Source organism: Phyllostomus discolor, chromosome 2 (assembly GCF_004126475.2).
Source record: "Phyllostomus discolor isolate MPI-MPIP mPhyDis1 chromosome 2, mPhyDis1.pri.v3, whole genome shotgun sequence".
In the NCBI taxonomy this organism is placed as follows: domain Eukaryota; kingdom Metazoa; phylum Chordata; class Mammalia; order Chiroptera; family Phyllostomidae; genus Phyllostomus; species Phyllostomus discolor.
In genome coordinates, this window is record NC_040904.2 from 104,760,523 (window position 1) to 104,772,920 (window position 12,398).

The following is a 12,398-nucleotide window of genomic DNA, read 5'->3' on the forward strand; positions in this document are numbered from 1 at the left end:
TTCCAGAGGTTCCTTACACTATCCTCATTTTCTTGGATTCTTTTTTCTCCTTGTTGTTCTGATTGGTTGCTTTTTGCTTCTGTATTTTCCAAATCATTGATTAGATTCTCAGCTTCATGTAACTCTACTGTTGTTTCCTTATAAATTGTTCTTTATTTCAGTTCATGTATCCTTCATTTCTGACTGGATCTTTTTTATGCTGTTGAGGTCCTTACTAATTTCCTTGAGCATCCGTATAACCAGTGTTTTGAACTCTGTATCTGATAGATTGCTTATGTTCATTTTTGTTTAGTTCTTATTTTTGGAGTTTTGATATGTTCTTTCATTTGGGCCATGTTTCTTTGTCTCTTTGCTTTGGCAGCTTCCCTGTGTTTCTATGTATTAGGTAGAACTGCTATGATTCCCTGTCTTGATAGCATGGCCTAATGTAGTACATGTCCTGTAGGGTACAGTGGCATAGCCTCCCCTATCACCCAAGCTGGGTAACTCAAGGTGGGCCCTCCAGGTGGTCTGAGTACACCCTCCTCTTGTGGCTGAGCCTTGGTTGCTGATGGCAGATCAATGGGAGGGATGTACACAGGCCAGTCACTCAGCTGCAAGGACTGGCTGTGGCCATTGACCACCCACCTCCACCCTCTGTGGAGTATCAGCTATGCAAGAGCAGGGTGGTGGTGCTCTGATGTGGTCTGCAGTTGTCCACTGGGTGTGCAGGCTCCAGGGTTTCCCAGTTGGTACACACCAAGGTCAGCCACCACTTGTATTCTGTCCAGGGCCACCCTATATGAGCTACAAAACAATCTGCAGATGGCTGCTACTCGTGCTGGGCTGGAGATTCCCAGGTGTAGCCAGGCTGTGAACCTAGGTTGGCTGTTGCTAGTGCCAGGCCTGGGGCCCCTTAGCATGTGATACGGAGACTGGGGGCTTGCTGAGGCCAGTTGTTGATTGTTTAATAGGATTTAGGAAGATGTGCAGCATGAGTCTAGACAAGCAATTCATATCGAAAAGCCACTGTTAACAGTTTGGCTGGACCTGTAAGGTGGGTGGGGTGGAGCCTCAGGGAATCCCCAGGGCTGGGCAAACGTGAGCCAGGCTGATGAAGTCTCAGATATAGCCTGCCAGCCTTGTGGTTGTGTGCATGGAAATTTTAAAAAGTTCTTTCCCCATTTTTGTGCATTACTATCATACAGAATCCACATACCTTTCCAATAGCTTCAGTGTGATGTTGTGTACATATCTGAAGTCTGCTAACCCAATGCTGTCGCTCTTTAGCATCTGTGGCTGGTAAAAAGAATCCACAAGTTATCTACTTTTGTAATTATATTTGGAATACAATTGATTGTCTATAGCATGAAGAAAAGATCATCGAAAAACAGGGATTGGTCATTCTCTCCCTAGAGCAAAGAGACCCAAGCATCAACCTTGTTAGGTGACATAGTAGCTAGATGTGGATGTTTCATAAGGAGGATATACTACATGCAGCATATTTTAATGTATTTTTATGAAAGTACTTAGTACTTTCAGACCTCAAGCAGCATGCCCAGCTAGGATTACTATTATACTTCATGTGTATTAATTAGATGAAAAACAAAAACTTCTATATAAATTAAATTTATCTACAAAGATATAACTTTTATTTTAATGAATATGAACATTTTAGTAAATCCCAACTATATCCATTAGTTTCTGAAAACCAGAAAGAGGGCACACAAATCAAATCAAGAAAAGGGATAAACTATTCATCAGTGGCAGACATAAAAACGTATCATTTAAAGAAGGCTATGCTTTTAGATTTTTCAGTAATTAGGGTTTCATCTCCACAAATATTTTAGAGGGGTCAATCTTAAACAGATTTGTTCACTGTCCCACTTGAAGAAAGTATTTATTAAAACAGATTTCATAAATTCTTAAAGCAATTCCAAGGTTTAGAATAGTGTGTGTACATCATCAATGACAGTAATTTCTATAAAACCCAAATGTAAGCAGGAAAGTACATCAACTTCTCAAGGGAAAAAGAAAATCATAATATTCATCTCATATCTCAATCATACCTCTGAGTTTATACTGTTCCCCACTGGCAGCATTTACAGTGAAGGTGTGAGAGTCTTCATCACTGGGTGATATTACAGCTCCTGCAAGCTGCAAAGTACCTCTGGGTTTTTGATTTCTAGACTGCTCATTCACAAAGTATTCCAATAACCCAGCTTCGTTGTTTAAAACAAAAAACCTGTAATGATTTTCAAAAAAAGGTCACAATTTTTAAACATTTCCCCTAGTCAAATTAAAGCAAACCAAGCTTTAATAACTTACACACTTTAAAGATTTTGCCATAAAAAAAATTCAAAAATATTTCAAGAAATACTTGGAAACACTAGATTGAATTTCCTAGCAATAAAGATTATTAAAAAATTGAATGAACTTAATAAAAGATGTAAAACCTACAGCTGTGCCCTGGCCAGTGTGGCTCAGTTGGTTGGAGCATCGTTTCGTACACAAAAAAGTTGGGGGTTCAGTTCCCAGTCGGGGAACATACCTAGGTTGCAGGTTCAATCCCTGGCTGGGGTACGTAAGGAAGGCAATCAACTGATATTTCTCTCTCTAAAATCAATAAACATATTTTTTGGGGGGAAAAAAAACAACAACCCTCCAGCTGAGGGAGGGGCACTTAATAGGGAGGAAGCATACCAGATAACGCAAAAAGGAAACAAAGATATAGTATCCTTTCAGAGGAAGATTTCACTCCAGAATTCATTAACAGGGATGGTAAATTGCCCAAGGACAGATGGTAATGAGAAATTTTATTTAAAATTTATTGCAAACAAATCAAAACATGAACTTTGAGGTTAACTAAATGCTAGGTAAGAAATAAATCTAACATAAGATTTAATCAATGAAATATACAATGAGAATAATGTCAGGATAGAAAGATTTTGTGAATGTATCATTAAATAGGTCACAACTAAAGATTACTTATCCTGTTTAAAAATGAAAAAGCTGCAACTGGAGATGTAGAAACATAAGAAACTTGAAACTAAATGATGACATACTGATACACTTTGGAAAATAATTTGATGTTCTGATTTGTTCCTAGATTAACTACCTTAGGAAATATATTAATTCAGATTCCAATTTAATTAATAACACTCTTTCTTTAAGAAATATAAACAGTTCTGATTTCAAAAAATTAATGTTTGGGCTTGGAGCAGTTTGGCATTGTACATGTTAATGAGCTCTATAACAGACAATTTGATGCAGTTCAATGTCCTAAAAGATATTATCTTAAGCAATGAGACAACCGTATCAAACTGGGAAAGAATGGGCTCAGCCTTTTATACAAGTGGAAAAAAAAAAAGAGTAGGAAGCAAAAGGAGTTGGAAGTAGTTGCTTGAGAAGGGAGTTGGGAAAGCAAAAAACCATTGTTTTTCTTGTTCATCTTTTAGTATGCTTCTGATTTTAAAAATTATGTTCACATATTCTGGTAAAAAAAATAAATTAATTTTGATATTTTTGAGTTTTAAAACTTCTGTATCATTAATTACTACACCTTTTTATATTTTTGTTTGTTTGTTTTGGCTTATAGCAACTTGTTTATTATGTCACAGTCCTGTATGTCAGAAGCCCAGGCACAGCCCAGCTAGATTCACTACTGATGGTCTCAAGGCCAAAATTTAGGAGACAGTTGGAGCTCTGGTATCATCTGAAGTCTGGAGTACTTTTCTAAGCTAATTTAGGCTGTTGAAAGAATTCAGTTTCTTATGGTTATTACATCTTAGGTCCCAGTCTGTCTTGCTGGCTGACAGCCAGAAAGTAGCTCTCGTCTCATGGAGGCCACCCTTAGGTCTTAGCCAATGTGACCTTCTTACAACGTGGTAACTTCCTTCTTTAAGGCTCACAGAAGGATGTCTCAGATGCCTTATAAGAACTCACCTTATTAGATCAGGCCCACCCACCACAGTTTCCCTATTGATAGTCAGCTGATTAGGAATCTTAACTGCACCTGCAAAATTCCATCAACTTTGCTGTGTAACATAATTTAATTCTGACCATATCAAGGCAGTACCATCTGGGTATATTTGGCTTGTGGTGAATACTTGCTTAGAATAGCACACTGTGAACATGACCCTATAATCAAATGACTGTAGTAAAATTTATAGTGATCTATGTAAATCTTAAGTTTTATATCACTCTTTAAGACACAAAGTACTTGTAAACATTCTGCATCCTTTGATTTTCATGATTACCTACCAGAGAGGCACAGTAGGTATTATTAGTCCAATGTTACAGTGGAAAAACCAATGCTCAAAGCAGCTAAGTGACTGCCCAAAGCTTTACAGAAAATTAGTAATGGAGTTGGGCCTCAGCCCAGGGTCTTTGCATTCTATAGTCCAGTCCTCTTTTTTGCTAAGCCTGTAGTTTTCAAATTGTGTTTGATGAAGTTCCATGAAGATGTCTCAGGGATTACGGCACGAACGGAGGGTGACACTAAGAAGGCAGGGCTAAGCACTGATATGGCAGCTCTGCTTTTGTTTGTTCTCCATGTTTGGGGCTCTACCTAAGTTTTAAGAAACACTGCACTGCACCATGCCGCCTTGTTAAATGTAAAGAAGAATGCTTACCAAAAGAATTTAGTCTAAAAAAAATGGTTTTGACAGCTGTGTATAAAAAGCCAAGTGTCTATTCTACTAAAGTTTCAAGAAGCTGTCATTTCTTGCAGCAGCTGTTGGACCTTCTTAATATCTGGTCTCTTATTTTTCTTTTCATGCATTGACTGGCAACAGAGTACATAGTTTCAATGGAAATGAAATCAATGTCATTCATCTTCTTATCGATATAATCTTCAATTATCTTTTCTTCACCTTCAATTTCTTCTTTAATATCTAGCAATAATTGAGGTTCCCAGAATTCATCCCCAGTTGGAAGTCTAGTTATTATTTCTAGTAAAACAACACCGAAGTTATAGGCATCAGATTTGGGTGCTATTTCTCCTTGCAAAGCTGCAGGTGCCACATAAGCTGTTGTTCCCACAATTCTGCTAGTCATGACTGTCTGTGAAAGCTTCTTGGAAGCCTATGTAGGCCCAAAGTCAGATATTTTGGCTGTAAAGTCTTCATCTAGTAAAGTATTTGCACTTTTAATATTTCTATGAATTTGATTGTTTTCATGTAAAAAACTGATACCATTAGCTGCACCTTGAGCATTCCTGCATCTCATGTGCCAAGAAAGTGGTGGAGTATCATCCAAACAAGACAGTCTGTCTAGCAATGAACCATTAGGCATGTACACATATACTAAGCAGAGGTCATCTCCATCACTTAAGAAACCAAGTAGTTCTACTAAATTTTCATGTTGGCACTTTGCCATTACTTTTATTTCTTGATCAAACTGTTGTCTCAGTTCTTCAGTATGAATGTCAACCATTGCTGCAAGCCTCTTCACTGACACAGTTCTGTTGTTCACATAGCCTTTATAGACAACTCTAAACCTGCCCTCTCCCCCTTTGTTAGCACTGACAGAAATGGGTCATTCATCAAAGTTATTGGTGAAATCCTTCAATTCATATAATGAAAAACTGTGAAAACATGTATCACTAACTTCTAAACTTTCTAGACTTGAGGAGTCAGGTGGCATGTAATTTTATTCAGGATTCCATAATGGTATCACGGATATCTTTCCTATCTTTGCCACAGAGAGGCCTCTGATTCTGCTCAATTGTTATAGCTTCTTTACAAGGTAGAGTATTGACAGTTTTGGGAACAGCATCGGGTAGCAAAAGTCTTGCTGGGGCAAAAAACTCATTTTGGACCAACAGGTCCACAAGATCACCAACTGTGCAACTTGTTGTGCCCTGGTCAAACAGCAGTTCACCAGCGGGACTGTTTCCAGTTTGAAGTAATGCTTCACATCTACTTATGTGAAACTGATTATATCTATAATCACTAGATGGTTTTTTTAATAGCTACTGCTAACTTCTTCCATCCTTCCTGAGGATCAACAAAATCTGACAGCTTCCTAATTAGTCCAACAATGAGGCAGTGCACATATGTTGATGGTGTTATGGGTTTGTTCATCTTCTATCCTCAATTCAGTGGACCTTGGTTTCTTCCTCCAAAAAACAGAGATGGTGATACTGCCCAAGTGCTGGAACTGGTGGCCGGACTGACCCTGCCCAGCTGAGCCCACTTGCATGTGTTTTATTGACCATCCATAGTCCTACTTATAGTGAACTCCCAGTTCAGTTTTGCCCATTTTTAATAAGGTTATTTTTATTTCCCCAAAGATTATTTGAATTAACATAAGATAGTCACTGATACAATCTTAAATTTCTGAAACATAAGACCTGTCCAAAGTAAAATGCACAAAGGCATCTCCTATGGGCTGAGTGTATTCCCCTAAATTCCTATGATGAAATCCAAACCCCTAAGGTAAGCGATTGGGTCATGAGGGCAGAACCCTCATGAATGAGCTTAGTGCCTTATAACAGAGATCCAACAGCATTCCCTTGCCTCTTTTCTGCCATGTGAGAATGCAACAGGAAGTCTGCAAAATGAAGAGGGTTCTTGCCTGACTATGCTGGCACCTGATCTTGGAGTTCCAAACTCCAGAACTGTGAGAAATAAATTTGTTGTTTATAAGCTGCCCACTCTGTAGTATTTTGTTACATAGCCTGAACTGACAAAGACATGATAGCAATCTCTTTAATATACTGAAAACCACTGAGTTGTACATTTAAGTGGGCAAATTGTATAGTATGTGTATTCTATTTTAATAAAGCTATTTAAAAAAATGAACAAATGAGGAAGAAAGGAAAGAAATCTGTTCCCACTGCTCTAAGCAGTATGTACAATTTATTTCAACAAAGGAAAATGATTTATCTCATCTTCTAAAAGCAGTTAATTCCAAGAATATAGAGTACAATATGTTTGGAACTGTCAAGTTTGCTATGAACACATATTTCTTACCCTAAAACCATTACCACAAATTTATAACATGGGAGGTATCACCTAGATATACAGAAAGTAATGCTGAGAAGGGACTGACAGAATTATAGAAATGAGCCAATAACCACACAGCAGGGTGACTCCAGTCAATACTACACTGTGTACTTGAAGGATATTGAGAATAGATCTTAAAAGTTCTTATCACAAGAAAAAAAAATGGAACTATGTATGGTGACAAGTATTAACCAGATTTATTGGGGTGATCGTTTCCCAATGCAAGCATATCTCAGGGATATTGAGGGTTTGGTTCCAGATGCCTACAATAAAGCAAGTCACAGTTTTTTTTGGCTTCCCAGTGTACATAAAAGTTACATTTATACTATACAGTCATCTACTAACTGTGCAATAGCATTATGTCTTAAAGATGGAAATACCTTAATTTCAAAATAATTTAATTCTAAAATATGCTAACCACCATCTGTACCTTCCGCAAGTTGCACACTTTTTTGATGACGGAGGGTCAGGGCTCCATATTGATTGCTACTGGCAGATCAGGATGGTGATGCTGAAGGATAGGTGGCTGGTGGCAATTTCTTAAAATAAGACAATGAAGTCTGCTGCCTTGATTGAGAACAATTTTTCTATGGGATGCAATGATATTTGATAGCATTTTACCCACAGAACTTCAATTCTCTGAAATCCTGTTGCTGCTTTATCAACTAAGCTTATAAAATATTCTAAATCCCTTGTTGTGTCAACAATTTTCAGACAATCTTTTTTAAAGTATTTTTATTGATTATGCTATTAGTTTTCCCAGTTTTCCCCCCTTTATCCGCCCTCTACCATCCCCTCCTTAGTTCCTGTCCATGGGTTGTACATATAAGTTCTTTGAGTCCTCTGTTTCCTACACCATTTTTTATCTTTCCCTGTCTATTTTCTGCCTACTAATTATGCTTCTTCTTCCCTGTACCTTTCCCCCTATTCCTCCCTCCCCTTCCCCACTGAACTCCCTCTGTGTGATGTCCATTTCTCTGATTCTGTTCCTGTTCTGGTTATTTGCTTAGTTTTTGTTTTCATTGTTTTTCTTTTCTTTTATGTTCATTTGTTAACAGTTGTGAGTTTGTTCTCATTTTACTGTTCATATTTTTTATCTTGTTTTTCTTAGTTAAGTCCCTTTAACATTTCATATAAGGGCTTGGTGATGATGAACTCCTTTAACTTGATCTTATCTGGGAAGCACTGTATCTGCCCTACCATTCTAAATGAAAGCTTTGCAGGATAGATTAATCTTTGATGTAGGTCCTTGCCTTTCATAACTTCAAATACTTCTTTCTAGCCCCTTCTTGCCTAACGGTTTCTTTTGAGAAATCAGCTGATAGCCTTATGGGAACTCTTTTATAAGTAACTGCCTCCTTCTCTCTTGCTGCTTTTAGGATCTTCTTTGTCTTTGATCTTGGGTAACTTAATGATGATGTGTCTTGGTGTATTTTTCTTTGGGTCCAACTTCTTTGGGACTCTCTGAGCTTCCTGGACTTCCTGGAAGTCTATTTCCTTCACCAGATTGGGGAAGTTTTCCTTTGTTATCTGTTCAAATAAGTTTTCAATTTCTTCATGTTGTTCTTCTCCTTCTGACACCCCTGTAATTCGGATATTGGAACATATTTCAGGTTGTCCCAGAGAATCCTCAGGCTCTCCATTTTTTTTGGATTCTTGTTTCTTCGTTCTGATCCAGTTGGATGTTTATTTCTTCCTTTTGTTCCAAGTTGTTGCTTTGAATGTTGGTTTCCTTTTTGTCACTGTTGGTTCCTGAATATTTTACTTTATTTCACTTTGGGTGTCTTTCATTTATTCTTTCATATTTCGACCAAGCTCAATCAGTTCTGTGAGCATTTTGATTACCAGGGCTTTAAATTCTCTATCAGATAGGCTGGCAATCTCCTCATTGTTTAGTTCTGAGGTCTTGTTGTGTTCTTTTATTTAGGCCATATTTCTTTGCCTTGGAGCACCTGATCAGTTGTAAGGGATGGGGCCTTAGGTATTCACCCAGGCAGGGCCACCCTCCTTGCTTCTGCCTGTGTGGGAAGGGTCAGAGAGGGAGCAATGCAGCTTGCCTGCTCATCTCTAGCGCACTTTCCAACAGACTCTCACATCAGACTGGAAGTATCTCCCACTGTGGCAACCCCAGCCTTAGCCCACAGTCAGTTCTGAGTCTCAGTTTTCCCCTTAAACCAGTCCATCCTGCAAAGCTCTGCCCAGCTCAGCAGTCAGCCCCACCCCTCAGCCACCTTGCCAGGATTTTTCTGAGTTGGTCTGTGTGGTTCACCTTACGAGTCTGGTTGATTTTTTCTTTAATTCCTTGGTTGTCGGAGTTCCATGCAGTTTGACTTTCTGGCACTTTTGGTTGTTTATTGATTTCAGATTGGTTGTTGTCCTCCTTTTGGTTGTGCGAGGAAGCGAAGGGTTTCTACCTACGCCTCCATGTTGGCCAGAACTCTGAATTTTCAAAGTATCTTCTTTATTCCAAATCATGTAACCACTTTTTTTGCTCGTCCAGAAGAAGCAAATCCTCATCCACTAAGTTTTATCATGAATTGAAGCAATTCAGTCACATCTTTAGGCTCCACTTCTAATTCTTGTTCTTGCTATTTCTACCATGCATACAGTTACTTCCTCCACTGAAGTAGTGAACCCCTCAAAAATCATGCATGAAGGCTGAATCATGTTTCTTCCAAATTCCTATGAATGCTGATATTTTTATCTCTTTCCATGAATCATGAATATTCTTAATGACATCTACAATGATGAACCCTTTCCAGAATGTTTCAATTGGATTCGCCCAGATCCATCAAAGGAATCAACATCTATGGTAGTTATAAACTTACAAAAGTATTTCTGAAATAAGACTTGAAAGTCAAAAATTACTCCTTAGTCCTGGCTGCAGAATAGATGTTGTGTTAGCAGGCATGAAAACAACATTAATCTTGCTGTATTCACTATATCTCTAACAGAGCTCTTCAGTGACCAGGTAAAGGTGTAATGAGTAATAATATTTGGAAAGGAATATTTTCTCTTAGCAGTAAGTATCAACAGTGGGCTGAAATAGTCAATATATCATGCTGTTAACAGATGTGCTGTCATCAGGCTTTGTTGATACATTTATAGAGCACAGGCAGAGTAGATTTAGCATAAATCTTAAAGGCCCTAGATCTGCAGAATGGTAAATGAACATTGGTTTCAACTTAAAGTCACCAGCTGCATTAGCCCTAACAAGAGAGTTAGCCTATCCTTTGAAGCCAGCATTGACTTCTCTTCTTTAGCTACGAAAGTCCTACAGATGGTTATCTTCTTCCAATAGGAGGCTGTTTTTGTCTACTGAAATCTGTTATTTAGTGTAGCCACCCTACATTAATTATCTTAGCTAGTTCTTTCTGGAGAACTTGCTGCAGTTTCTACACCAGCACTTGCTGCTTCACCTTGATGCTTACGTTTTGGAGGTAGCTTATTTCCTTAAATCCCATGAACCAACCTCTGCTACCTTAAAATTTTCTTCTGCAGCTTCCTCACCTCTCTCAGCCTTCATGGAATTAAGAGTTAGGGCTTGACTCTGGATTAAGCTTAAGAAAATGTTCAGGCTAGTTTGATCTATCCATATCACTAAAACTTCCTCCATATCAGCAATGAGGCCTTTACTTTCTTTATCGTCACGTGTTCACTGGAAAAGAAATTTCATCTCACTTAGACACTTAGAGGCCTACTGAAATTGGCCTAATCTCAACATTTTTGTGTCTCAAGAATTAGACAGCACTAAGGAGGGGGAGAGACACAGAAGCAGGGGAATATCCAGGCAGTGGAGCAGTCAGAACACACACAATATTTATAGACTAAGTTGGCTGTTTTATATGTGTGTGGTTTGTGGCTCCTCAAAAACAATTATAATAGTAACATCAAAGATCACTGATCATCAATTACCATAACAAATATAAGGAATAAGTTTAAAATATAGCAAGAATTACCAAAATGTGACAAAGAGATATGAAGTAAGTAAATGCTGCTGGAAGGATGGCACCAATATACTTGTTCTGTGTAGTGTGGGCCACAAACCTTCACTTTGTAAAAAACACACTATCCCCTGCCTGGGGTAGTTCAGTGATTTGAGTGTGGGCTGTGAACCAAAGGGTCACCAGTTCGATTCCCAGTCAGGGCATACGCCTGGACTATGGGCCAGGTCCCCAGTGGGGTCCATGTGACAGGCAACCACACACTGATGTTTCTCTCCCTCTCTTTCTCCCTCCCTTTCACAATAATAAATAAATAAATAAATAAATAAATAAATAAAATCTTTTAAAAAACCCCATAATATTTGAAGTGTAATAAAACAAAGTACAATAACATAAGGTATACTTGTATTACTTGTATATACAAATATTGAATTACTATGTTATATTCCTGAAACTAAGATAATGTTGCATGTCAATTACAACTTCATATACAAAATAATCGATTATCTAACACCAAGATGATGCAATGAACCCAATGGTAATAACAGAGCATTTGGGGATATATTTCATTATATATGGATTAATACAAATATTTTCATCCCTTTTATAGAGAGATGGTTTACAAGATATCAAGATTGGGGTTAAAGACACAACCTACAGGATTTCCAACCAAGACAGAGGCATAGGTGGATACACACTGCCTCCTCGCACAACCAAAAAAAGAACAAATTTAAAACAAAAAATACTCAGAACTGCCAGAAATCGAACTGTATGGAGTCCACGATGAAGAAGTTGAAGAAACAGTCATCCAGACTGGTAGGAGGGGTGAAGACAGGCAGCTGGGGTGGAGAGAAGTCATGGCAATGCAGCGGCAGGGGGACCAGGGCAGGTGAGGGCGGTGGCTAGCAGACAAGGTGGTCCCACATTTGTGTGCGGATCAATCTGGAGGAACAACTGGGTAGTGAGACAGACTGTGCAATCCAGGGTTCCAGCGCAGAGAAACAAAGCCACAAAACCTCTGACTAAGAAAAACCTGTGGGGGTTGAGGTAGCAGGAAAAACTCCCAGCCTCACAGGAGAGTTTGTTGCAAAAACCCACAGGGTCCTAGAACTTACACAAACCCACCCACCTGGGAATCAGCACCAGAAGGGCCCAATATACTTATGGGTAGTGGAGGAAGTGACTGAAAGTAGGCAGAGAGCTGAGCAAGGAGCAGTGTTCTCTCTCTGACCTCTCCTCCACATATACACAGTATATGTGTCACAACACAGTAACATGGGTTGCCACACCCTGACAAATACCTAAGGCTCTGCCCTTACTACATAACAGGTGTGGCAAGACAATAAATATGGCCCAAAATGAAAGAACAGATCAAGCTCCAGAAAAAATACAATTAAGTGATGAAGAGATAGCCAATCTACCAAATGTAGAGTTCAAATCACTGCTATTCAGGATGCTCACAGAC

The 12,398-nt window shown here is 38.7% G+C and overlaps 1 protein-coding gene and 1 pseudogene across 1 annotated transcript in view; both read right to left on the minus strand.

Moving 5' to 3' along the window:
• The window catches only part of OSBPL11 (oxysterol binding protein like 11), a 98,480-nt gene that overhangs the window by 43,526 nt on the left and 42,556 nt on the right, over window positions 1–12,398 (minus strand). The window contains exons 3-4 of the mRNA XM_028504386.1: window positions 2,049–2,224; window positions 1,199–1,278 (exon numbers count right to left, since the gene is read on the minus strand). Coding sequence (XP_028360187.1) covers window positions 1,199–1,278; window positions 2,049–2,224 — 256 coding nt within the window. The remainder of the gene's footprint in view (window positions 1–1,198; window positions 1,279–2,048; window positions 2,225–12,398) is intronic.
• Window positions 3,552–7,774, minus strand: LOC118498909 (annotated as a pseudogene).